This window comes from Neocloeon triangulifer, unplaced genomic scaffold (assembly GCF_031216515.1).
Source record: "Neocloeon triangulifer isolate White Clay Creek 2 clone unplaced genomic scaffold, ASM3121651v1 ptg000005l, whole genome shotgun sequence".
Taxonomy (NCBI): Eukaryota; Metazoa; Arthropoda; class Insecta; order Ephemeroptera; family Baetidae; genus Neocloeon; species Neocloeon triangulifer.
In genome coordinates this window covers 152,935-180,923 of record NW_026775548.1, presented here as the reverse complement: position 1 = coordinate 180,923, position 27,989 = coordinate 152,935, and the positions used below count along the sequence as shown (strand labels likewise).

General features: G+C 39.7%; 2 protein-coding genes across 8 annotated transcripts in view; one reads left to right on the top strand and one right to left on the bottom strand.

The window, feature by feature from the left end:
- The window catches only part of LOC132193927 (uncharacterized), a 64,435-nt gene extending 63,237 nt beyond the window's left edge, over nucleotides 1–1,198 (top strand). For 3 of the 7 annotated variants that reach the window (XM_059614887.1, XM_059614886.1, XM_059614884.1), the window contains one exon: nucleotides 80–1,198. In XM_059614887.1, the coding sequence (XP_059470870.1) occupies nucleotides 80–341 (262 nt within the window). In that variant the 3' untranslated portion in view covers nucleotides 342–1,198. The remainder of the gene's footprint in view (nucleotides 1–79) is intronic. The other 4 variants (XR_009441499.1, XR_009441497.1, XR_009441498.1 and 1 more) reach the window with 3 other exon arrangements.
- Nucleotides 1,199–1,252: 54 nt separating this feature from the next.
- LOC132193948 (uncharacterized) lies at nucleotides 1,253–7,452 on the bottom strand. The gene is made up of 6 exons (XM_059614931.1): nucleotides 7,207–7,452; nucleotides 2,960–3,159; nucleotides 2,289–2,379; nucleotides 2,106–2,231; nucleotides 1,944–2,052; nucleotides 1,253–1,884 (listed from the first exon to the last, which is right to left on the bottom strand). The coding sequence occupies exons 1-6, from the start codon at nucleotides 7,427–7,429 to the stop codon at nucleotides 1,755–1,757; spliced, it is 879 nt and encodes a 292-aa protein (XP_059470914.1). The 5' UTR covers nucleotides 7,430–7,452; the 3' UTR covers nucleotides 1,253–1,754.
- Nucleotides 7,453–27,989: the final 20,537 nt, after the last annotated feature.

Here is a 27,989-nt window from a genome sequence, read left to right as displayed (position 1 = left end):
TAATTTTGTTGAATCAATTTTGAGTTAAAAAAAATGTGTGCGTTGAGCGTACTAAAGGGCGATGCATTAACGGCGCCAGTTTTGCCCGTCAGGTTCCTGCGGCGCCTCGAGCTGAGCCTGCGGCGCCGCTCGGAGCAGCAACAGGAGACGTCTTCGCCGGCGTCGTCGCCGACGGCAGTGGCGCCGACGGTCGGCGCCACGTGCATGTTGCGAATGAAGGCGCGCGTCCTGGCGAGGCGGCGGATCCACTCGCGCGGAGAATTGGCAACTCTGCTGCTCGGCGCACAGCCGCACCAGGACTCGGACTGAACAACAAACTGCTGCGCCACACCTCGGTCTAAATGAAAGAAAAAGCGGCGAATATTTTTGTAATTCACTATATTTTTATGCATCGAACAACTTCGGCTTCTCAGTTTGCTCTTTATTTGCTCAAAATAAGTCTTGCAAAGATTATAATCTCATTATTATTATAATTGAACGTGCAGTATTTTGTAAATAATCTAATTGGAATAAAAGATGCTCAGATAGAAAAACTATATAGATGAATTTGTGTGTTCGTCGATATCGTTTTGGGTCTTGAAAACTCGCTCACTTTAAGTTGTCTCGTTCGTGTCCAACGCACACAAAACTTAATTCTGCCTAATCAAGAACTTTCCGCTACAAGTGAAAATTCGTCTCATACGTTTCATTGCTTAAAACAAAACCTTTGTAATTTTCGTAAATCTATGATCTGATTTGCTAAATTGAATGATAATTTGTCGTTGCAAATGTTAAGTGAACGCTTTAGTAATAATTATTGTGCACAAATCGTGTGACTCCGTCTTGATCGCCTTAAATTCTTCTGCCTCTGCACCGCAATAAAAATAAAATGTAAAAAAAATTAATGCAATACAGAACGAAAAATGGGAACAAAAGAGTTTGCCAAGCAATTATGAACAAAACCGCTAATTCTAAAAAAAAAAAAAAATGCCGGATATGGGAAAAAAATCGATGTGTGATGGAAACGTGCTATTTTCTAAGCTGTTTTCACCCGTTGAATGTTTCGCTGTTGATCTTGATGTGGACGGAGCTTTTCTACTTGGATTTCTACCCCGTCTCTTTCTATACTAATCGACGTTTTTGCACTTGACGATTTAATTCGATGTTGTGCCGTTTCAGTTAATTAAAGGAAGTGTTACATTATTAAAATCAGATCAAATTAAATAAAGCTGCAAATGTGTTTCAATTTAAATCGCACTGTTTTTAACCTTGATATATGTGTATGGTTTATTATTTTTCACAGAACAAATTGTACAATATAACCAGCATTCTTTGCGTCAGTATATAATTAATTATTAGTTTGCAACAACTTTTATGGACGAATACAATATTATACTTTATTATTATTAGTGAGAAACGAGATGAGGAAATTGGATCAGAAAACTTTTAGATATTTCAATTCGTGTTTTCACAGAAAACCTCTTTTTTTATGTTGGAAGTCAAAACCATACTTGATAGATCTCAAAGAGACGAATCAAAACCCAACTGACCAAGTTCTTTAGTGTGTTTGTCAGTTTCAATTGAAATTAGATTCATCTCAGTGAGGTCTATTAGAATTGGAGGACACATTTTAGATTTTTCCAAAACATTGACTGCGAGAAACGGGAGAAATGAGGAAGTGCTGTGTTTATTGTCAACACGATGTTTGGTATATTAATTCGATTGGATAAAAGGTTAAATTTCTCGAAAACACTCAAAGGAATGAAGTTGGCTTCTCACATGCTTGTGCTGGACAAGTTTTCGTAAGACGAGGAATTGCTGCAGGGCTCGTGGTTGCTCAGCACCACGTCCGGATACCGCTGGACAGAACTGGTGACAACAGGCTTTGGCACCAAGTCGCGGTGACTGCGTCGAGTTTTTTGTTATTAGTATTTTGAAACTATGTAGATAAGGTTTGCATCTACCTTCTAACTATAAGCTCGATGTCTCCCACGGACTGCGACAGAACAGACTGGACCTCTTCGAAAGTCTTGTCAGTAAGGCTGATTCCGTTCCACTCCAAAATCTGATCGTCTGTTGAAATTTTATTAAAAAGAAATTCAATTTGTTTGAAATTCCAAACTCACTCTCTTCAATGTCGCCGAAAGTGTCCACAACGCCTCTAGGATAAATTTTAGAAACAAAGGCTGCAAGTTGGCCGCCGGAGTTTGGGATTTCCTTGCCACCGACGACTTTCATGCCAAGTCCGTTGCCTGCGAAACGAAAATTTGATGAATGTCGCTATAATTTTGAGTAATTCGCTCTCTCACCACCGACAGTTCTGTCCTCAGGGTCGCGGGTCAGGAAGAGGTGCTTCACAGGAAAGTTGTATTTCTTCTGTGCGTGCTGTAGATCGGGTGCCTGCGCGCAAAAAAAACTTTCAGCTGGCAAAATATTCAAAGTTTGACCCAAAGGCAAAATTCAATTTCAAGCTTCATGCTAATGTAAAAACTCATTTGCAAAAGCTACGCATGCAGTTTTGAACCTAATTTTGGGCTAATTTCTAAATTAGTCCTGGAATGATACAAAATAAGCTCAAAATTTGAAGTAAATTTAAAACATTTGAAAGAACATTATATTATTGTCTCATTTATTCGATTGATTCACTTATTTTGTAAATATTTAAGTTGATTTCACTTTGATCATTGCGATAATTTGTGACATTCCAGGACTAAAGTAATTAGGAGTGTTCATTTCTGTTGAACCTGGTCTCATCAAAATTGATGAAATTACATTAAATATTTTACTAATTTTTCGTCACGAGCGTCCATACTGAGAAAGTTTTGCTGTTTGCGAGAGTGTCAAAAGTTGATTAGTGTTATTTTTACTTCCTTTGTTTAAAACATCGATATATTGAAACGAAAAAAAGTAGCAAAAGGAAAAGTGACAGAGAGAACACCTCAGGTTTGATATGAATCAAAAGTGGAGCTTACGTTCTTACTTGCGATTTCTTTGGCTGCTTGGTCCCCTCGGAGGCGCGGTGGTGGCCCCCGGAGGCGGGGTTGCCGCCCCCGCCGCGGTGCCGCTCGCTGTTCTTCAAAGGTTTGCGCGAACTGCCGCCCAGGGTGCCGTAGTTCTCAGGATACGACCTGCGCACCGTCTCCTCAGGGTGCTGCTTCGTCTCAGCGTAGCGCGGCTTGCCTGCGAAAGGGTCACTCTCAGGTCACGTTACCCTCCAAAAGGTCGAGCGCAAAAATTACAGACACACATACGGTTCCTAGCTTTAGAGATACGAACAAGAAATAATTATAAAGGAAAACTTATGCAAAAGTGGGTCTGAGCAAATAATTTAGAATTCTTGACCTGGATTTTGTTGTTTCACCCTGATTTTATGCTAATTTTAAAAGCCGACATCCCAACATATGCCTTCAAATTTAAAAATTGTATTTTCAGCAGTAATATTTTTTACCTCCTACAAAGAAATGAGGCTAGTGGATGTTTTTATTTTTCACTTACAATTAGTTGTCTTTTCAAGTTTTGATGAAAAAGTGAAGAAAACTTGAATATTAGAGAAAAAAAATCATTAGTTTGATCTGTTTTCACCTCCAAATTTTTCTTTTTTGAGAACATGCAAGAGACAAAACTTAAAAAAAAGAAAATGTAGCTAAACATTACTTGGTGTCATGTGGAAAAATATGGCTGCCAAAAATATCGAAGCCTTTCAAATTTGAAATAAAAGTTGCTAAATAAAACATGTTAAGGTGAAATTCTTGCCTCAACTGTACACTTTGTTTTCTGAAATTGGAACCAACATTATATCTTGATCAGACCCACTTTGAAAGTTCAAAAGTTCAATACGTCTTTGAAAAGAAGTGATTTTTTTTAAATAATTTTTTCTTCAATTTCCTAAATTTTGTCCACGTTAGGGTAGGAGGACGAATAAAGAAATGAAAAGGGAAGAAAAGAGAGTGTTGTCTTATGAAGTGTCCTACTTAGCACATCAAGCATGGCATATTACAGAGAGCATGCAAGAGAGAACAAGCTTTCTATATTATCGAAAAGTTTCATCATCTGCGCGCAGGATCAAAACACACTCGGTCTTGTGGACTTGTGCCTAATGTTTATTTAGCAGCTAAAACGGTCCTTTCAGTGCTAGAAGCGTTGAGAATTTATCAAAATCGGAATCTACCATGCACTGTCTTTACTATATAAATAGCGTTCGATTTGCCAAAAATAAACTCGCTACTGTGCTGTGTGAGATATCAATTAATGGCAAAAAATTCATCTCCATCAGTCAATTTAGCTCCAATCCACGATTATAGAAAAAATTGAGTAGATGCAATAACGGGCGGAGGCCCGTCCAGTCGGTCTGGCCGAGTGGAGGGGCCGCACATCGATTTAGATATCATTCGGATCAGAATATATAATTTAAGAATGTTTTTATTCAAAAAAAGTAAAGCTATTTGGCCGACTACATTCTGAGAGCAGGAATTGCATAGAGAAAAATTTTATTAGAGATTTACTTACACATCGGACAAAACCAATTGGAGTGGTCGCAGCGAGTGTGTGTGTGAGAGAGTGTCTTCGAAATTGATTTGAAAGCGAAATTGACGCTGAAAATTTCAGAAGTCCAATCCCTAAATCAACTAAGATCTACCAAAAACTAGATTTTCTTTTTTTATAAGAGACGAAAAATAAATGAAACTCTACGAATTCTGTTTTGAGATGTCTGCTGCTGAAGTGAGAGACTGCATGGCGATTTATTTTTCATTTTCCAAGTTTTTTTATATATATAATTAGGTAGTGAGAGAGAGAAAAGAGTGTTTGTGTTACACATGCTTATTTTTTTTTTTTGCTCCGTGATTATTTCTGCTGTAGAGAGAGAAAGAGACAAGTGTGTCGAATGTCTATGACAAATACATCAGAGTAATCTTGTTAATTCCTTTCTTTTCAATATATATTCATATATATTAGAGTGTGTGTTCGAGATATTCTCTCCGCCGAGTTACTTCATATCATAATATAGAAAGCAGTGAGAGACGCATGCAGGAGGGGGGAAGTGCACTCGGTAATTATATAAATATATATAATACTTCCAATCGTGTGTATAAAAACGAAAAACACTTTTGTTTGGTGAGACAAAGAAACCAATATTGTGCTTTCGATGAGAAAGAGTCATGATGAAAGGTGAAATCATAAAACCACCAATAAAACGGGACAATTAATTTGGTGTACATTTATGTGAAAAACTCAACTTTGACTCGCCGAGACGATTCCAACGATATTCAACTCGAGTACTTTTACAAGAAAATTGGCAGAGTTCGAACTAAGCGGCCATCCTTAATTTCAAAATGGCCGCCAGTAGGTTTCATGAAAACTGCGCGAATTCTGATTCAAAGTGAACTTTCCTACATATCATTTGAATCATCTCATCGAGGCCAATTCGATTTTGCAGCATTTGGAATTTACTCAAAAATTAAAGTGGCGAACCACTTTAAGGTGATTATTAATAAATTAAAAGAATACTAGATTCGAAGCAAAGACGTCATTGGAATCGTCTCGGCCAGACGTGGCCAAATTTTGATTTTTGTGGTGAGACAGAAAACAGAACTGTGGCCTGCAAATGAAACATTGATTGAGGAGGACGGTCAACAGTTATGTGAAAAAGGAATTCGCGGTTGTTATCAGTCGAGTTTCGCACGTCAAGAAAATAATTGGACAAAAGCGAGAGGGTCTATCATTTCGATTAAATCCAGTATCGTATCACAGGTAATATATGTATAAATTCTGATGTATCTGAACAGGCAGTTATTACTTTTACGTGTGAGTGTGTATGTGTGTAGTGTTGTGAGCTCTACGCTGAAATACACAACTGCTTATAGATTAATTTGGTACTATATAACTTATTTGCTTTCGGCATCACAACTATAATATATTGTATGTATTTCAATATATATAAATTTTTACAACGGAATTCCAGCCATTCGTGAGTGTGAAAACGCCGTTGACAATTTTAACATATCGCCACAGATTTTTCGAGTTAGTGGTCCATCGTTTTTATATATCATATAGATAAATAGGAAAACAGCATTTTGTTAACAGTAAACAATCAGTGTGTATCAACAATGAGAGAAAAAGAGAGTTCGCATTCAACAATTATCCGTAATAATGTTCTCACATATGCAAAGGAAACGAGAAGAGTGAGACACACCAATCATAGAGAGCACCAGCGATAGATATTTTATGAAATTGTGTAGAAATTCAGTGAGAGCTAATTCGTCAAAAAAACACAATCGATTTTATATTAAAATTCATTTCAAGCTCTCACCAAAATCTAGGCGGTCGAGGCTCAACAAATGATATGGACATGGTAAATTAACTTTGCCAGACTGATTCACTCAAAACTTTGGGTAATGGAAAGTGCACCGATTGTCATGCAATTTAATTTAGGTACAATAATTTCGGCAATTAAATGATATTTTTCTTTTGAAATGCAGTGTTTTTTTTTTATTCTTGCGGCAATTTGTACCGTGGTTACCTAAAAATTGGTATCCTAATAATACAAAAAAGTAATATTTAAATTGTATAGAATTTTCGCTACAAATTTGAATTGAATTTTCCAAATTATTTTGTACTTTTAAATTTATAAAGTTAAAAATCAATTTATGTCAATTCTAAGTTCTAACGAGCCACAGAAAAGTCACGCTGCAAAAAAAAAATTATTTTCTGAGCGCCTAAAAATTATACAATTAGGCAACCTAAACGGTTCAGCCGGCAGCTTCCGTAGTTAGGTAATCTGCTCGTCACAACTGTTATGCACGTTGCATAACTCGATAATAATTGCTGCTTTTGTTGAACAATCAAAGAGTGAATTGAATCTGATAATTATGTTTTCGGTTTGCTGAGCCTCGCCAGGTGGCTTTAAAGGGTCGCACAACTTTCGCTAAACCAAAATTCCTGACTTTAAATTTTAATAGATTTTTTTTGGATTGTTAAGAAAATTACAATGGGGACGAAAATTGACCTTTTCTTAATTAATTTGAAAGGCAGCCATTTTGAAAAAGTGTCCAGAATTTGATGAAGTACCAAATTTTAATTGGAAAGATTTGGGTTGGTGATTTTAAACAAAATCCGCCACATCTTGTTAAGAATGGCGACTCTGCGAAAGTTGCGGCGCCCTTTAAGTTGGATTTTGGCGCGAAAACGTTCACTTTGCGTACATCCTGGTGGCCGCGGAGGCATACTTGCCTGCTTTCTGGGGCTGCATGGCGAGCAGCGACTCAGTAATGGGCGAGCTGCCGAGGTCCTCCAGCAGTTTGCGCGAGCGGGTGGGCATGTCGGGGAGGAGGGGCATGGCGGTGGGCGTGGTGAAGTCGGCCACGCCCTCGGACAGCGGCGAAAAGTCGGACAGCCGCTCGTACAGGTTGGTCGTGTAGTCGTCGGTGCGGAATGTACTCGCGATCCGCTCCATGCTGCGGTCCTCCTCGGTGCGCGTCCCCCCTCCGCCCCCTCCAGCCCCCACCCCTCCGCCGTACAGGCCGAGCGCCTCGTCGCGCAGCACCTGGTCCACCGACCTGAGCACCGAGGTGCCGTCGTACGCGCCGCCGCCCCACTCGGCCGACGGCGTGAAGCCCAGCTCGGCCGACTCGCGCAGGCGCGCCAACCTGAGCAGCTCTTCGTGCAGACGCGCGTTCTCCTCGATCTGCTGGCGCCGCCGCGCGATTTCCACCTGCCCCAGGATAGTTTCAAGCTTTAGCCCGGTTAGATTCGAACTTTTTTGCCTCACCCAACACAGAGCCCACGCTACAACGCACACCCCCCACCCATTTTCCAAATCAATCTTTTAAAATACTGAGGGCGATCCAAAAGCCCAAATTGAACAGCGGCTTAAGTTAGGCTTTTGGATTGCCCTCATTTTCAATCAAAGAGGGACATCGGGCCATTCTTGAATGAGAAGAAAGACAAACTCATTACCAAAGGAAAATTTCTCATCCCTTGCGAAAAAGTGAATTTTAACCCTGAAGGATGCAAATTTTTAAATCGCGATTTCTAGGTTAGCTATGAAATTCAATCTTCTTTCACATTCAGGAATAAAAAAAATTTTCCATTGCCCCACTTTAAAATTTTGTTTAATCACTTTTTCAAAACTATGATGTGAAGTTTTTCAAATCTTTATAGCTAATATTCCTATCAGTTAACTTCAACCAATGATTGAAGGTTTTTGAAAGGTTTCATAGATCTTAAAATGAAAAAAAAATTACTGGAAAAAAATAATTAACAATAAAGCTGATCAAAACTTAACTTTTGAAAGTCTGTTGAAAGAGGAATATTTAAAAATCTAAATTCTAAATAATGGACGAAGTAAATATTATATAAAACAAACCGAATTGGAAATGTTTAATATTTTGAAATAATTTGTAAAAAATCTTGAAATATTTTATGTTAAAAAAAAAGTAGAAATAGATTGATTTTTAAATAAATATTGAGAAAAAGCATAAAAACTTGGAGATAGAATTGATTGGAAAGGGAGTTCGGATGGCGTGCGCGTTTGTTCGGGCTCTGAGTTGTCGGGCCGGGGAAGTGTCAAGAGACCTTGATCTTGTGCTTCTTGTGTTCGCGGTCGTCGTCCTCGTCGCTGCCGTACGGCGACGGGTGCCACGAGCGCGACTTGCGCGACCGTGACCCCCGCTGACCTCGCCACGTGTCCTCGCCGCCGTCGCTCGACCGCCGCACCGCCTGGCTCGACCACCTGCAACAACCCCCGCCACGTTAGCCAAACCTCCACCCAAGGGCCTCGCAAAACCACATCAACACCTAAAACCACAACACACACACACAACCGCCGACACGCTGCGACATTAAAAAATAAGAGCTTATCCATAAAATAAAAAATTGAAATTCTAAAGAGATTCAATAAATTTCTTAGCATTTACAAATTTTATCAAGAAAATGACCCCAACAGCAATTGTCTTCTTTTATTTGCGGACGAATAAATAATAATGAAAGTTTTAATGAAATATTTTATATTTATTTATTTATTTTAATTTGTATGAATCAATGAGACAACTTGGTATATTCAAGAAATTGCGCATTTTTTTCTCTAAAATTCATCCCTTTAATATTTTATGCTTATTTTTTTTTTTTTTAAATTTTAAAAGTGAAGTTGCTAAAAATTTGAAAACAAGTCCAAATACTTTTTTTTATCAAAATATCAATAAATCAAATTAATCACACTTGTAAAAAAAGATTTGATTGTTGTATTTTTCCCCATCTTTAATTTTCAACGCTTCGATCGATGAGTAATTTGGTTTCTTTAAAAGAACAAACTTTTTTGTATTATTTACTTGAGGAGTTCTAACAAAGATTGGGAATGGCTAAACAAAAATTTATTAAATTTGACGTTATTTTTAATAGATTAATTATTACTCCAAAAACTTTCTCGTTCTCTTGGTTAAATACAAAATTTTCTATAACATTTTTCTGTGAAACATAATTTGAAATTAAAAAAGTAAAAATGTTTCTTTAGAATTGAAAAAGCTCTCATAAATTACCGTCGATTTGTTGCAGTTTTATTATTAGTCGCTTGCGGTGCTAAAAAAGGGTCTTATTTTCTTTGTGGTCGCGTGCGCGCGAACAATCAATAATTGAGCAACGCCGAGAAGCTCATGCGCCCTTGCCGCTGCAAAAGACTCGACAAGGTCCGAGGAAAAAAAAAGAAAAGAGCAGCTTTCGTGGATATTCTTTTGTTTATTGATTCAGCGAATAATTAGAGTCGATTATTTACAAGACACAAAGACTAAAACAAGTCAACAATAATGGCAACAATCGAATGTTGATATACAGAGAGAAAAGTGCGCGTTTATATAATATGTATAATTGATTTTTTCTCATACATAATTGCTGATATACAAGTTTAGACAGGGCGGAGGTCGTTCGTTTTGTCTCTCTCTCTACGAAAAAAATCACTTTATAATCTGCTTGCTAAATTGGGTTTGAGCGATTGTACATGTTAATTCATATTCGACTGCCACACTTCCAGTGAACAACATTTTTCATTCATTTTCGTGAGCGCGTCCGCCCTGTTCAGTTTTTCTTTTATTACCAAGGGATTACTTCGCTAACAACAGGGAGGCAGTAACTTGTTATTAAAGAGTCGTTGTCAAAGTTGCGATATATCATTAGTTATGCTTTAGTCCAGGAATTGACGCTTCAGTTGCAAAATATTTCTAGTTTTTCAACCAAAAAATAATCAAAAGGTTGTTTAAAAAACACCAATTTTGGCGCCAAAACTATATCATCAATTTTTTTTTTAATTAGATAACACATTTCCCAGGATATTTAATTTGGAAAAACTATTGGTATAGCAAAAGATGGAAAATCCTCAATGAAAATGAATAATTTTGATCATATAAGGATAATATTCATAACCAGAAAACTGGAGTAAATTATTGTGGAAATCGCAATATAAAAAAATTATCAAAAAACTGTATTTCGTCGCATTTAAAGTAAATTAAACCTTAATTAGTTAATGATTTTGACCCACCAAATTGTTCTTTGATAATGCAGCTACAGATTTTTGACAAGAAAATAGGGGGTCACCAGATAAATGCTTAAGAAATTTTAACCAAAGATTGAAAAACAGGATTTTTTTAAACTAAATTATTCTTATTTCCCAGGAAATCAAGCTTTTTTAGCACTTTAATTTAGTTGATTTCTGTCTGAAAATATCATAGAAGTTAATATTTCGGTTGTGAAATTATCCGAGTAAATAATTCATTAAATAAAATAATTGTAAAATTCCAATATGTAATATTCCGGAGATGGAATAAGGGGTTATACTATATCTGCTGCCGAATTGATTTACATTAAGATTTTTTCATTTCATCAGTGGGAGGTTGAAGCGAATGAACCAAGGTATCTTTTCTTAATGGTCACTAAGTTTGTGGGTCAAAAGTTCATTGACCCTGGAAACGTTTCGTGTCCCTTGAAAATATGCAATCAGACTAAATTCAGAGATTGTCTTTGTCTTTTTTTAATAGTGGAGTAAAATCTCCAATGAATATTTTGAATGAATTTTTTTTATTAATCTAAAACACAAAATTTTTATGATCAGGCGCCAAATCGTTTCCAATCGTTTTTTTTATGCACTTTAAAAAAAATCAACAAAACTGATATTATATTATTTGAAATAAAGAACAAGTGTATTCCCAGACTGAATTGTGTTGATCGAGTAGAGAGTACAAGAGGGGAATGTAAGTTAAGGATGAGTAGTATTGTCACACAGGGCAGATACGGTTGCTGTTTGTTACGAAGCGAAAGTTTGGAAAGTGTCCCTGCTCCCGCCAGGCTCAGTAGGTATCAGTGAAAGGACGAGACCTGCAAGGAGAAAACACAATTACACGCCTGCACGTGTGCGCTTTTTGGCTCGCTCGCAAAAATGAGACAATATTATATGAATCCGCGCGGATTTCGGGTGTGTGTGACGAAGAAAGACCTGCTGCTATGTATCATAGTGATGAGCACTCGCCTTTTAGACTTTCTCGGCAGTGTCCTCTTGCATGTGTCAATTTATATAACTCGCGTGCAAAACTCATGCATCGAACTAAAACTAGAGCAGCTTTCGATTGTTTTTTGTTTCAAAAGAGCAAAAGTAAAGCAGGTTTCCTTTAAATAGTTCAGCAAATCAGACTCATGCCTTCAGCGGAATTATTTTAATTTTTTTTTCAAAATCAAAAAATCCATTCGCGGAATTCAAGTAAGAAACTCATTTTTGGCCATTCAATTGCATAGAGAGCATTCACAATAATTCTAGAAAGATACGAGGTTGGGTAACAGTGCAGGAATTTTTCAGATGGAAAGGGATTTTGAAGCTTCTCAATTTTTTTAAAATAATTTCAAATTATCAATTAGTGCAGAAAAATGGAATTTTACAATTTCAAATTCATTTTAACCCTCGATATATGAAATAATTGTTCAAAATTTTTAAAATATAGATTCTTTTTGTGTTAAAGACCCTCCCTTCTTATTATTCATATATTAAAGCGGAAACGTATGACAAATAACACAATCAAAATTTAGAATATTCAAAAAAATGGATTAACATTTTCCCACCAAAAGCAGAAAAATCTTGAGGCAGATCAAAATTAAGTGTAAATCCCCAATTCTGACAATAATAGTGCAATTTTTTGCACCAATTTTGTTTTTGCCTTTTATATCACTTCTTCAAATGTTTAAAAAAGATAAATTTCGTAGAAATCTCGCCGTATCACAAATTGCCGCACGACAAAGATGGCTGCCGCCTGCCGGCGGGAAAACCAATTGAAATGGTTGAAGCAAATTTGAGTTGGAGTGAGGAATGAGGGTGCGTTCGTGGTTTATGCAAAGGGACAGAGCCATTTACCTTGTAGTACTTGGAAGGGTGGAGTCCGCGTCGGTAGGTGGGTCCTTTGCTTTGGTATCTCGTCTCGAGTTCGCTTCGAAAAAGTTCATTCCAGTCTCTATATGCCAACGTGACAATAAGATAATGAGGAGTGTGTGTTTAATGGCGGCGGGGTCGCTACTGAACTGCATGCACTACGTCGGTCGGACACGCCCCCTTTTATTCCGGAAAAGCCCCAACTTTCGACTCTTTCGCTCTCTGTTCTTGGGGCGGGTAGGGGAAGGAGGGGAGGGAGGGGCTTTACCTGCTGTTGGTGAGGTACTGGTTCCACAGGTCGTCCTCGTCCAGCACGCTGTTGATGGCGGTCTCGCGGAGGGCGCCACCGGCGGCGGCGTAGGACGTGGCGAGGTAGGACTGCGAGGGGTCCCCCCACTGCCGCAGCGGCTCCTCCAGCGACTCCAATTCGTACGACGACCTGTACGCCGACGGCCGCAGCGACGCAGACAGCCCGCCCAGGTAGTCCTGCAACCGCCACCAGTTACTCTCTCCGAGCCGCACCCAACCAGCGCGAGTCTCGTCCTGAACAAGTTACGCCCCCTCCCATGAATTCCACGCGTCCCCCACCCGCCTAATCAGCGGGAGGGCAATTTCCAGGAATTCGCGGACGGGCAAAATTATTTTATAAAAAAAAAAAAAAAAAAAAAAAAATGGAAATTTCGCTTCAATCTTTTCCAAATTATTAGCAAGATATTAAAGAACAAATGGCGCTTTAACACGGTCTAATTCTTTAATTAACTTCATTTTTAACTCATGCGCACGCCACATTTGAAAGCATAGATTCTTTTGCAAGTTTCAGGAATTTTAATTGTTGCTCCTTTTTACTGCAGATATGATGCTTCAAGTTATTTTCAAATTTAACTCAAAGCAAACGATTATGTTGCGAGAGTTCTCATCAAGTTTTTTTTTCATTTTATAATTTTCTTATTTCAATCATGATTATGGCGGTCCTAGTTTGGGAAAATAATAAACTTTTAAAAACTCTGGTTTTATTAAAATTAATGAAAATTCTGACGCAATTGATATTTACAGATAAAAATTTTCTACTGTAGATATGAAAGAAGAAAAGTTTCTTGTGAAAAAGTGAATATGATGATTTCCCGTCAAAATTTGAGTTTGATAGTGTTTTCCATCTTATAAATTTTGCCGTCGTTGCACTATAAACTGCAGAGATTAAGGTGGAGGATGCGTTGTTAAAAATTTTGAGCGAAATTTCCACTTAGGAGGTAAAATTAAAGAGATACAGAAACGGTTTTGCTATTCTCACCCTTTCGTATTTGCTCTCGAGGTCGCCGTCTTTGGAGATGGACGAGTACATTGGATAAATTTTTGGGTCGGAGAGTTGCCTGCGCTGTCCGATGAGACCGCCGCGCATTATTTTATTTCGGACACTGCTTGATAACATTGGAGAACTTAGTTTTTTCTCCATTTCAAATCTGTTCCAAAACGAATATTGCAGCTGGTGAGAAACCGTTCTTTTGCTTGTGTGTTCGGTGGGGTGGTTTTTTAAGAGAGTGAGGGAGGGGGTAGCTTGCCTTTTGAGCGGGTCCATGGAGGCGACGAACTTTTCACGCTCCCAGCGCAGGCGCGCCTCCTTTTCCGAGAGGTAACGCCGCCGGTCGGCCGTCGCCGACTTGATCTCCTCGCGCAGCTGCTCCTTCAGACTCTGCAAGTACGTGGGCAACTGAAACGATAATCGACGCCCCCGCAACCATCAACACACACAAACAACAACAACCGGCTCACTTCCAGCCTCCTTTTCCAAGAGATCCGGAAACAAACCAAATTATAAAATAATGCTTCAATTTGACATCAACACTTTTGGACATTTACTTTATTTTTTCCTTGTAATAGCCAAATTGAGGGATGAGGTTCAAAGGGATAGTTTGAACCTCTAATTAACCCTCCAAGGGTGTGAATTTTTCAATCATGATTCCATCTTTTGTAGTGAAATTTAGTCTTTTTCCTAATTGGAAAATACAAAATAATTAGCAATAAAAGTGACACTTTTAACATTGAAATTTAAATACTTCTTGTTACTTTAATGCTCTTGTTGACTCTTGTTAACGAAAAGCAAGGTGTGAGTATTTTTAAATAGTGATTTCCACTTTTGAATATGAAGTTTGATTGGGATTCTTATTCAGAATAAAAAATAACAACAAATTAGCTTTCAATTTCTCTTATTGTGTCAAAATAAAAGAAAAAATTTAATTCATTTACAAATTATATCGTACGTTTTTTGCCTATTTCATTTCTAATTTTGTTGGTGTTAGGTTATAAATAACGATTAAAATGACCTAATTTTTTTTTTAAATATGTCTTGACTTTAAATGAAAATGTCAAAAATTAATTATTCCATATTTTACTACTTTGGATACATTATTTAAAAAATATTACCACTTTCAAGAAATTGAGACAATTGTAACATTAAATCACAAGATTTTTGGGACTACAAATAAACATTTCCAATTGCTTCCGTCTCTGAGCAAGAAAGCAATCAATTAAAAAATGAAATTTGAACAAATTTTTAAATTTAATCTTAATTGATATCAATTCGAGACTATAAAGTAAGATTAGATTTTCATTATAAAATTTTATGTTGAAAGAAATTCTTTTATAATTTGTAGGGACTTGACCTAAAATAAATTATTCAATGATTTTTTTTTGAAGTGTTGATATCAATTCTGAATAAATAATGTACATTTAAATAAATAAAATTAATTTAATTCCTTTAATTTCTAAATATTCATGCTAATTTAAATTACTTTCAAGCACCTCTAATTATTTTGAAAAACTATTCCGAATTCATTAGGTAATTTAGGGTTTATATACCTGTTTGCTGGTGTATTTGGAGGCGTCGGGGGCGTACGAGCCGGCCGAAGGTCCAAGCAGGTGGCGCAAATTTGGCGGCAAGACGGACGCGATGTCAGCCAGACTGGAGGAGGTTCTCGCCGACGAGTAGAGCGAGGGCATCGCCGAAGTTGTCGTTGTCAGGTCAGCCGATCCCAAACCACCACTCCGGAGACCAGAACTCGACACCACGCTCGAAACTGAAATTTCATTAAAATTAAAATAAAGAAAAACTTAATTCTCACTAAAAGGTCAACACAGAATTCTAAGTTTTCTTTCAATTTTGAATAATTTGGCCAAAATTACATCCACAATAGTGGACAAAAAGGTTCGGGAAGCAAAATTTGACTTTGAGCTTTGACTTGTGAAGTGAGATTCAATGGAACATTTATAAATCTGCTCAAAACCTTTTCAAAAATACTCCTCATATTTCATTTGAATTAAAAAAAGCTGAGAACATTTAACAAAAAGAAATTTAGGATTTCTATTGATTTGATATTTCATTTTTCTACACGTAAACAATTGGGGGTAGGTCACAGGTCATTTTAAATTATTTTTAAATTTTAGTGGTACCTCCGAGAAGTCCAAGAGCAGAGCCAGGTCGGTTGTCCAGTTCCTGGCCCATGGTGAGGCTGCGCAGGTTGGTCTCGCTAGCACTCGGACGTCCCATTCCGGACATGCCGGGGTTGAAACCGGACGAGCGGTCCAGCGAGTGGCGCAACGGCGAGTAAGACCTGACAACAATTCAAATTTCAATAAACAACAATACAATTAGAGAACAAATAATATATTTTCAATTTCTAGATGGCATTATTTTTTTTAACGGGACCCACTTTTGGCATGGGGTCAGCGGATCTTGTTGAAAATTGGTAGTTTGGTTGCCCTTAGGGTGTAGACAAATGGTTTAGAAGGATTTTTGAAAATTCTCAAAATTGCCTATTTTACAGGGGCTCAAAGTTGTGGATTTATAAAAAAGGTGTTTTCAAAAATCAAAAATATCTCAGCTCCTGCTGCAGATAGCGCATGTGTGTATTTAAACAAAGTTGTAGGAAATTAGACGCCCTACAACTTTGTCATATAGACCAAGGTCATAGGTCAAAGTTCAGGGTCAACTTTTTAAGCTGTAATTTTTTGATGCGCCACCAAAGTACCTAGTACATAAAAGTTTTTGATTCCATTATAGCCAAAAGTTGCTCTAGTTGGTAGTCAACAACATATTAAAATTTGGCGAGACTGTTTTTTTTCCGTTTTCGAGATATTTTAGGTCAAAAGCAGAAAAACGTGGTTTTCCGAGCATTTTCCTACACAAATCAACATTTAAAGAGGATGAAAACACCTTAGGGCAGTACAATCATCCACAAAAACTAATATTTTGGACCATAGGGATCATTTATGTAACAAGAAAATTGAAGGTCACCCCATAAATTTTTGAGAAAAACGCATTTGAAATTAACATAGCTCGCTTATGTACAATTTTCACTAAAATCGTTTGATTGCATTTTAAGTCAACAGTATTGCCTTTGGCAAGGGTTTGTGACCCACCAGCATGTTCCTTGACAACCCTGCTACAAATGTGGCACCAGAAAATTGGGGGTCACCGCGTAAATTTTTGAAAAAAGTTAAATTGAAGGTTGATAAACGTCGTTTTTTGCATTTTTCACGTTTCCGAGACAATTAAGCAAATTTTTGAACCCTTTGATTTAATTTATTTCTACAGTCAAATATCATGATAGTTAATATTTTGGTTTCTTCAATACCCTTACAATGAAAAAAATTCATATTTTTGAAAATCCAATATGGCCGTCTGAGATACACAAGGGTTTACTAAAACTGATGCCAAATTAATTAGGATACAGATTTTTTAATTTTCTTGGTGGGAAGTTGCAGCTAATGAACCAGTGTATCTTTTCTCAATGGTTACCAAGTTTCTAGATCAAAGGTCATTGACCCTGGCAAGAGGTCAAAATCTTAAGTTTTTTGCCCCTTTGAGATAGGCAACCTTACAAAAAATCCGATATAGCCAAAAGATGCGGCATGTCATTTTGCGTCACTGTGTAAATTTTCAGAATTTTTGAACGAGCAGTTTTGAATATATTAATGATTTTTAAATAGCGTCCGAACGACTGAAAATGATCTCTTCGGACGAGTTAAAAATTAGAAAATGAGTTTTTTTTTCACCATATTTAACACAAATTAAGTAGGTTTTATTGTATTAAATGGAGATTTGAAGGATTTGAAAAATATTTGCTAGGTGTTTTCATCTACTTTAACCACCCGTAACTTTTTTCCTGCTAAAGTTACGCAAAAATGTATAATGACAAAAAATGATTGCCTTGACCTGTTCTTTCAAACCATGAATCGCACATAGTGACCAGGTCACAAAAGGTCATTGACCTCGGTGACCTGTGACCTGTGTCCTTTCCAAAAATATTTGCAGGAAATGTTTCACCTCAATGAAAAGAAACATAAGAGTATCTGAAATTCAGTTTTGCACTTGCAAGGTCACAGGTCACCGAGGTCAATGACCTTTTGTGACCTGGTAACTATGTGCGATACATGGTTTGAAAGAACAGATCAAGGCAATCATTTTTTGTCATTATACATTTTTGCGCAACTTTAGCAGGGAAAAAGTTACGGGCGGTTAAATGTTGATTTGTGTAGGAAAATGCTCGGAAAACCACGTTTTTCTGCTTTTGACCTAAAATATCTCGAAAACGGAAAAAAAACAGTTTCGCCAAATTTTAATATGTTGTTGACTACCAACTAGAGCAACGTTTGGCTATAATGGAATCAAAAATTTTTATGTACTAGGTAGGTGGTGGCGCATCAAAAAATTCAAGCTTAAAAAGTTGACCCTGAACTTTGACCTATGACCTTGGTCACTATGGAAAAGTTGTAGGGCGTTTAATTTTCTACAACTTTGTTTATGTACACACATGCGCTATCTGCAGCAGGAGCTGAGATATTTTTGATTTTTGAAAACACCTTTTTTATAAATCCCCAACTTAGAGCCCCTGTAAAATAGGCAATTTTGATAATTTTCAAAAATCCTTTTTAACTATTTGTCTACACCCTAAGGGCAACCAAACTTCCAATTTTCAACAAGATCCGCCGACCCCATGCCAAAAGTGGGTCCCGTTAAAAAAAATAATGCCAGATCAAATTTTTATAATATTTAAATCAGATGGTTTTATAATAAAAGTTTTAAATTAATTCATCTGTATCATTGTATTATAAAAATTAGTCATTAATATTGATTTAAATTCACCTGAATCGGTCCTGGATGGGCTGCGATTTGCTGCGTTCGCGTTTCTTGGTCGAGTTGAGTCTGGCGCTCTCGAGAGGGTCAAGCGGCGTGGGCGGCAATTTCCGCCTCAGCCGCAGCGACTTTTGCGAATCCGTCTCGCTCAGGGTGTCCGACGAGTCACCCGCGTCCCGCGACCCTCGCGTTCCCAACGCAAAAGCTGCAATTTTTCGAAATAATTTTTTTTTTAAGATAAATTAAAAATCACTCACGGTCCGAGTGGAGGATGGACGAGGTGACCCCGGCCATGGTGGAACTCATCACAGGCTGACTCATCGAGGTCAACACGTCTTTTCTGCCCATCTGCAGCAAACAAATTCAACAAGTTTTTGTGTAAGAATTCAAATCATGTCTGGATTTGTTGTGTTTTGCTGGAAATTTGTAAAAATCATCTCGCAATAATTATTTTGATTTTGGACAAATAAAAACTGGAGGCCTGTTCTTTTTTAAAATTAAATTTCTATTGTGTTCTAAATAAAAACCCATTGGTAGAAATGTGTTATTTAAGTTATTATGTTGAATTTGACAACCATTTTTATAATTTTTTACAACATGGATTTAAAAAAAAACTGATTCTTTAAAGTTTTTTCTTGATTATTAAATTAGAATAAATTGACACATTCTTTCCAATCAATAAATTCTTCGTTGAATAAAAATTCTAGATTATTTTTCGAGCTGAAGAAAATTGAATTAAACTTAAAATTAATATATTATTATAAAATAGATTAGGTTTCATTCAATTGCAAGAGATTGTTCTTAATCATTAAATTTTTAGTAAAATTTGTGTTCAATTTTTATTATATTTTAATTTACCACTTTGGCTCTCATTTGCTGGAGCTGCGAGGTTTCCGACTGGGGCAGGTTGCGTCTGATCTTCTTGAGGTGCTGCGCCTGGTGCTGCAGCTGCATCTGCTGCTGGTACATCTGCTGCTGCTGGGGCGTGAGGTGTTGGCAGGAGGTGAGGACAAGGGCGGTCTGGGGGTTGCCACCCTGCAGCACGGCCACCGGCAGCCCCGCGTACGCCGACGAGGTCGGCTGCGAAGACAACAACTGGCTCACGGCCGATGACGTCTGTCCGTAGCTCACCTGCGGCTGCGACACCACCGAGTATGCCTGGCTCATCTGCGGCATCTGCTGCTGCTGCTGCACCCCAATTTGACCCCCGAACTGACCCCCATACTGCCCCAGCATCATCGACTTGTCCTCCGAAGGTGACGGTCGCGGCGAAGTGCTGCCCAGACCTGCAGAAAGGGTCAAAAGATTTTTTTTTAATATTTTGAGCTGGCTAGAAATAAGATTTGTGGAAGTCAATATTGGCGTATTTTAATTTAAATGCGATATAAGTATTTTTTTTTTTTTAAATTTCACATGCGAGGTCTTTAAACTCCAAAAAGTTAACACAAATCCGAGAGAAATATTCAACCACCTTTTGTCATATCACTCAAAAAAACTTTTCACTGTTTGAAAATTAATTTCCATTACAGAAAAAGCAACTTTTGTTTCTTTTTTATATTTCCTTTAAAAATTGTCTTTTGAATATAAAACTGTGCCATTTTTAATATCTAGTAGATGTTTTACAAACTTTAACCCTAAAAATGATAGACAAAAATTCACATTAGCAAAGAAACTTCAAGTGCGTTTTTCTCACAAATTTAAACAGTGATGTCCTTCCCCTCAAAATTTCTGATTTTAATATGACCCTTCAAGTTTATAAACTGTAAAGGTTGAGTTGTTCACTTCCAATCCTCTTAAACTTTGAACCTACCAAGGGCTCTGCTGAAGTCGGCAAGCATGCCAGAAATGGTCCCAGTGCCCTTTCCGTCTGCGTTTTGCTGTTGTTGTTGCTGCTGCTGCTGCTGCAAATGTTGATGTTTGTTTGCGTCGTCCTGCAAGAACACAAAACGAACAAGTTGTGAAATCATTTTAAAGCAACAACCACAGTCCACAAGTTTTTATTCGTCAAGAATATACATCTCAACTCACCCTGAAGTCCATCAGCTTGAGGCCTCGCTTGTTCTGTTGGTACTGCTGCATGTTCTGACCCATCATGGGTTGCTGCTGATAAGAGTTGCTCTGCTGCTGCTGATTGTAGTTGTTGCCCATTTGCTGTTGGCCCATCATCATGTTCTGTTGCTGCTGCTGCTGCTGTTGGTATTGATTTTGCAGGCCCAGCTCCATGTTGTTCTGCTGCTGGAAGGGCTGCTGCATCACGGCCTGCTGATTGCTCTGCTGGCCGTACTGGTCAGTCTGTTGGTACAGGTTGTTCTGCGGCAGCATGCCCTGCTGCTGGTTGTACTGCATGTCGGACCCCTGAAGTCCCGCAGACTGCATCCCTTGCATGCTGTTCTGAAGGCCAGAGTTCTGCATGTTGTTCTGCTGGTAGCTGGAGTTCTGCAAGCCCGTCTGAAGTCCACTCTGGAGGTTGTTCTGAAATCCGCTCTGCAGGTTGTTCTGGAGTCCGCTCTGAAGTCCACTTTGCATGTTATTTTGAAGGCTACTCTGCATTCCACTCTGCAGGTTCGACTGAAGTCCACTTTGGAGTCCGGATTGCATTCCTGATTGAAGTCCACTCTGCATATTATTTTGGAGTCCACTCTGCATGCTATTTTGGAGACTTTGGAGCCCACTTGACAGACTGTTCTGGAGCCCACTAGTGAGACTGTTTTGAAGCCCCCCTGTCATGCTATTCTGAAGTCCCCCAGTGAGATTATTTTGCAGTCCTCCAGTCAGATTACTCTGAAGTCCCCCTGTCATGCTATTCTGAAGTCCCCCAGTCAGATTACTCTGAAGTCCACCTGTGAGACTGTTCTGCATTCCACTCGTTAAGCTATTCTGAAGGCCAGTCTGCTGCTGCTGAAGTCCCCCCTGTTGCATTCCGGACTGAAGCCCACTCTGGAGCCCCATTGCCGAGTTCTGCATTTGATTATTTTGCATTTGCTGCTGGTTCTGCATTTGACTGTTGCTCATCTGCATCGAGTTCTGCTGCTGGTGCAGGGTGGAGCCCATCGTGGTGGGCTGCGTGCTCTGCAGGGGACTTCCGCCAAACTGACTGTTGATTTGCTGCTGCTGCTGCGCCAGCGAGCTGGTTAGGGCGGCGCTCATGGTCAGGATGTCCTGCTGGTGCTGGTTGAGGATCATCGCGTCCTGCTGCTGCTGGTGTTTGTCCTGCAAAAGCTGCAGCTGGTTCTGGATGGTCTCTTGTTGTTCCTGCTGGTGCTGCTGGTTGCGATTCAGGAAATTGCTCTTCAAGCCCTTCAGAGGGTCGTTCAGCAAAGGGTTCGTGATCCCGTCGCTGCCCTTGCTGCTCCCGATGTCGATGCTGCTCTCCTTCTGCGCAAATTTAAAAAAATATTCTCAAATTTCATCTCAAATTTCTAATCGACCGGAACTGACCTGCATCCCTCTAAGTCTACTGCCTCCTAAGCCAAACTCCATCATTGATTTGGGACTGCCGCTTTGGCCCAGCCTGCAGTCAGTTTATATGAAATAGAACTTTATTCCTGTTTAAAATTTTGAGAAAAAAATCACGTGCCTGTAAGGACTTCCCGAGAGCAGTCCGGTGGTGTCGCTGACGAACGACTCATCCCTTGAAGAGGCCGGGCGGCCTGTGATGTCCATGTAATTGCTTCTTGTCAGTCCCATGCTCGCGTCTACAACAAAATCGATCGGCTTCAGTCACATAAGGCTACATTCTCTGTTCGCAAATTCTCGTTCTAACCAAAATTACACAGACATTGAAGAATAATGGGTTCTCTGCAGTAATTATGTATATTTCTTTTTGGTAATATAATAATCACGGTCAATAATTAACATAATTTTTCACTTTCATACTGAGGACTAATTATGTTCACACATCAGTGTTTAATCCTCGTCTCACAAAGCAAGGCAAACTAAATAAAGAGTGTGTAGAGGGAGCAGCGCGCGGAGCCTGACACAACTTTTCTCTAGAGGCTCCGTGCACGCCGAAATAAATCGATATACTCGGAAAATACACACACGACGAGGAGTGTAATGAACTGGAATCGTTTAACCTTTTCTACTTCACACATTAATGTATAATTTCAATGTATAACAGACAACAAGTAATAAAAGCAGCTGCTTTACACTCTACAGTACAAAAATAATGCACACCAATCTACTAAGAAAGAGGCTACAAATGCAACTACTACAAAACTATATAAATCTGATTAACGGGGACTTTACGTAATTTAAAAAATTTGGAAGATTTTTCAATTCAATCCCTAATTTGAAGGTAAATATTAAATCGAATTCGTATAATCGCTTTTCAAGTGTTTTGTGAATTGGTCGGGTGAGAGAAAGATGGAGAGAGGCGGCCTGTCAATTAAATCGATACAGAAGCACACATGCACAAAGTCCAGATTGCGAGAGAGAGAGAGAACGCTGTCTGCAAACTGTAATGATTTCGTCAACGTGTGTGAGCAATAAAGTGACGCAATGAGAGTGAGAAAAATGGCGCGGCGCATCGCACGTGTGAGAGATAAAATCTATATCGTGAAATCAGACGGGGCGCGTCGGCTGAAATTGAAGAAATTATTACAATTTACATCCATCGCGCGACTCTGGCGTGTGTCTGGTGTGAGGAGGAGAAGAGTGGTCGGGGCAACAACTGACCTCCTCGGCGCCTCAGACTGGTCACGCCGTCGCTGCCGATCGGACTGGACGTCTCCTCCTCCTCCTCGGGGATCGTGTACACCTCGCCGGGACTGTGGTCCAGGATGGGCAGCGAACTCGGCGCCTCCTGCACGGGCGGCGACTTTGCCACTTTGCACTGTTCCGCAGCACTGCAGCTGTCAGTGGCGGGGGAGGGGGTCACCGAGGTGGTCACCTTGGCCTGCAGGGCCTGGCGCTCCTCCTGCTGGCTGTTGAGCAGACTCTTGGTCTCCTCGATCAGCTTGCTGGCGCGCCACGAGTTGTACTTGACGGGGTCTTCGAACTTGGACAGGAGGTCATCCTCCGTCTCGAAGATGCTGGGCTTATTGTTTGTGCTGGCGAACGTATACTTGGGCGTTTTGGTGGGCGAGGGCGGCGTTGGCGGCGGCGACACCGACGGCTTCCACAGGGTCGGTTTGAACACCGAATTGCTTTTCACTTCAGTCTGCTGCAGGGTGGCGGCGGCGGCGGCGAAGGAGGAGAGCGGGTCGGGAGTAGAAGTGGAGGAGGAGGCCTGACATTGATACTCACGCTGCTCAAGGCGGTCCTCGGGGGCGCCTCCGCCGCGGGCCGTCGTCGTCGTTACCGTCGTCGTGGCGCTGCTGCTCGTCGCACTGCTCAGGGCCGGCTCGTCCACGCCCTGGGAACCACACAAACCTCGTCTTCAACTGCTCACAATGAGCAGAATTATGCATGTGTCAATCAGGCACGGCTCTTTTCACAAGATTCAACAGACTTTTCTCAACCTTTTTGCCTCAAGGGTAGTAGATTCAACCCTTAAAAACTCATCACTTGTAGAGTTTCAACCCTTAAAACCAAATTACATGTATAATTACAACCATTAATATCCAAGGGTGAAAGCTTCAACCCTTATAGAATCTATAATTGTAAAATTTTAACCCTTATAAAACCCCAAAAGTTAGAGTTTCATCTCTAAAAACCCCAAGAGTGAGAGTTTCAACCCTAGAACCCAATTATTTGGAGAGTTTGATTCCTTCAAACGCAATGGCTTGTAGAATTCCAACCCTTATCATCCAAGGGAAAAAATTCCAACTTTTAGAAAAACAGAACTTGTAAAATTTCAACCCTTAACACCACGAGAGTGAGATTTTCAACCCTTAAAACCAATAGAATGAGAGATTCAACCCTTAAAACCCAACTATTTATATATATATATATATATATATATATATATATATATATATATATATATATATATATATATATATATAGAATTTCAACCCTTAAAATCCAAGGGTGAGACTCTTAGAAAATCATCACTTCCAAAATTTCTACCCTTAACACCACAAGAGTGAGAGAATCAAGTATCAACCCTTAAAACTCTATTCCTCCTAGTTCCAACCGAAAAAAACCCTAATTTGTCTGATTCAAAGGTTGACAACCCCTTGAAGCAAAACCATTCTTAGGAGAACCGTGTCTAATTGACTCACACACAATTCACCGCTCAGGGGCTGATTCTTACTTGTCTGTGCTGCGGCGGCTGCTGCTGATAGGGCGAGCGGGAAAGGTGGGCTTCGCGGAACTCCATGTCCCTGCAATTCAACACCAGGTGGTTGTTACGCACGGGCCCAGGGTGCACTTAGAGACACGGACAAAACTTTGCGTGCAGGAGGGTGCTATACAGTGTTTTGTGCTGGAAAGAGGGGATGGGTTGAGAGTTAGGTGGGTTGGAACTCCGTTTCAAAATTGGCTCGTTTGTGTTTTAAAATGAGTCACTTTTGACACTTTTCGAACAAACTGTGGAGTTATTCCATCCCTACATAGATGAATTGTGTGAGTGATTTTCAGGTTTTGAGGTAAGAGAGAAAAGGAAAATGCAGGGTTTTGTCTCCTTATCAAATCTGTGTAATTTTTACAGACACACACAAGGAAGAACACGGACATCGAGACTTACTTTTTGATCTGCTGAGTGATTTCGTTGTGCTGCCGCTCGAGCTGGAGGCGCTGCTGCTCCTCTTGGTTTTGATTAATTCGCTGGTTTTGGTTGTGACCGATTTGGCTTGAGGCGGCGGGGGGAGGCTCGGGGGGTTTGTCCATCTCCTGCTGCGCCTTGGCCATCACGCTCTCGATCATGGCGCGCTCCTCGGCGCTCAAGTGGCTCAGGTCGACCGACGGCACGTCCTCCTTGATCGCCGCTGAAAAAGAGCAAATCAACAAGAGCGCCTCTCTGTGCTTGCTCTGCTGAAACCTCAAAATTATATTATGCAGCTCGATCTCTTAAAAACTCTTATGCAAAACACCGACCGACCGAGTGAGTGTCACTTGAGAGAAAAACCGCCGCCGCCGCTATTTCTGTCCAGCGCCGCCGACATCACGCTATCGACCCTAATAATTGTGCGTTTCTGATTTCCGGTACGCGTGTCGCTCTCTTGTTCGTGATGCAATAAATAAATTAAAATGTACAAAGCTCGGAAAATCGTTACTCCAGTCAACCCAGGCGCTATCAAAGCCAGAGTGAATTTTTGTACATTGAATCGTACCAATCGATAGGCTAACAATAAGTTTCAAGCAATGGAAATGTGAGTTTGATCAAATGAATTCGGTCTCAATTTTCTGAAATAATCAGGATTTATTTATTTATTTGAATGAGAAAAACCAAATGAAAAGAAATTTGCTTATATGTTATATTTTTTTAGGAACATTTCTATATATTTAATCAGGTTTTACCACCGAAATATTTGAGATTTGTACTAAAAAAGCCAATTCGGCCAATTATTCACTCTTCCTAACATATTTAAGATTCAAACTCTCTTCGTCAAAGATTTTAAAACAAAATAATTGTTCATAATTAATATTTTAAGAAGATTTGGAAAAAAAATTGTAATGTTTCTGTTTCTGGTACAAAGGGGGTGGGGGTGATAAATTCCAGACTCGGTTGGACTGGATTTTGGAGTAAATCTTCATTAGTTTCAATTCCGGGCTACCCGCACGACATCCATCCGGCAAAAAGCCTATCCGTCGAATTTTCTAATTAACATATGTGTGCTCCACTCAAGGGATGAATATAAAAAGAAAGGGGATCCTTTGTCGGCGGCCGAGCTTTGAAGTCTGGCAGCATTATTTATGCCCTCCTTGGAAATAATTATGCAAAGTTCTTCGCAAATTTGTATTTTTTTTTCAGTCCCGCTACGTCATGCAGGTCTAGAAACAGAAAGTGTGAGGTGCGTCGAAACATCCTTCAAAGCAACACCGATCGATCTTGTTTTCTCGTGTTTGTCAAGAAGAAGGAAATCAAAATTAAAAAACACATCAATTAATACAACCATTTTTACACACTTCCCGTGGTGAAATATACATCCAAACACCCAAAAGTTAATATAATCGAGAATGAACACTGAATTGATTGATGTGGCGTGATCTCGCAAATGAATCGATTTTCTACCATGCCAATAAGATTCTTTTCTTTCTCGTTTGCTTTTTTTTATCTTGCTACTGAAGGGAGGGAGGGGATGCAAATAATCGCTGCTCAGGAGGTCCAACCAACAACAACTCTATTGATTATGGCGGCATAATAAGCGCATAATATAATTTTCAAATTTCCTAGCCGGCCTCGACTGCCGCACAGACAAAAAAAATAAATGGAGGCGAACAACAGGTTTGTTTTCACAAACGAGAGAAACGCCGATCGATTGGAAATTCTATGGAGATTCTGAATTTATTATTTGAAATTTTATTACAGAAGTAAATTAACAATTAACCAAAAACGCTGAATGGTCTAATTTCTGAATACAAAAAGATTAACAAATGGTTTGGAAATTTAATTCAAAAGTGGAGCATAATTTTCAAGAATTTGTTCAAGCATATTTCTTTAAAATTCATGAAAAAATTAAAAAAAAATGAAATTAAAAATAAAATTTTTAATTACATTTAATTTATACCATTTTGAGAAATACTCAAATTTATGATAATTTCTTTTAGGTCAAAATTTTACGTTTAATAAATGCATAAAATTTCCAATAGAATTCAGTTTCTTCGGGAATTTATCAAGAAATTTCTTAAAAATTTACAATGAATCAACAAATTCCAAAACTTAATCAATAAAGAAGCATTATTACGGAAATTTCATTTGGTATTCAATAAAATAGTGAATAATTTTGGTTGGAAATTTAAAAATGGGGTCTGTGCGGCCGAAGAGAACCCGCGTCCTAGCAAACAAGAGTACAACAACGAAAACAACAGCAACCAGAAATACAACTTTGAGAGAAATGAAAAAGCGTGGGTTTTTTGGGACACCCGGAATCAAGTACTCACCGACGGGCTGTTGCTGCTGCATCTGCATTTGGGGGGGCCGCTGCATTTGCTGCTGCTGCTGCATCATGGGGTCGGCGAAGTGCGAGGGCGTCATGGGCCCCATTGGGCCACCGCGGCCCATCGGAGGTCGCGGGCCCATCATGCGTTGGCCCTGCTGCGGCGGGGGGCCGTTCATGCGGGGCGGGCCCATCTGCGGGCCCCGCGGCCCCATGGGGCCCATCTGGCCCATGGGCCGCTGGCCCATTGGCCGTGGGGGGCCCCTGGGCCCGCCCATCATAGGCATGCCCTGCGGTCTCTGGGGCCCCCCGGGGCCCATCATCCGCATCTGCTGCTGCTGGGGGCCCATGTGCTGCTGGGGGGCCATCTGGGGGCCGCCGGGCCCCCCGAACATGCCTTGCTGCTGTTGCTGCTGCTCCTCCTCGGTGCCGATCAGGGTGTTGAGCATCTTGCTGGCGAAACTGAACATGGCTGCTGCTTGCTGGGGCTCTGCGTGTCCCC

Excerpts from the sequence above, each read along its gene's own strand:
- LOC132193948 (XM_059614931.1), bottom strand. The coding sequence starts at position 7,429 with ATGGAGCGGATCGCGAGTACATTCCGCACCGACGACTACACGACCAAC. Across the intron at positions 2,232-2,288 it reads TGAGGACAGAACTGTCGGTG|GCAACGGACTTGGCATGAAA; the intron begins GTGAGAGAGCGA and ends TTCGTTTCGCAG. Across the intron at positions 1,885-1,943 it reads ATCGAGCTTATAGTTAGAAG|TCACCGCGACTTGGTGCCAA; the intron begins GTAGATGCAAAC and ends AACTCGACGCAG.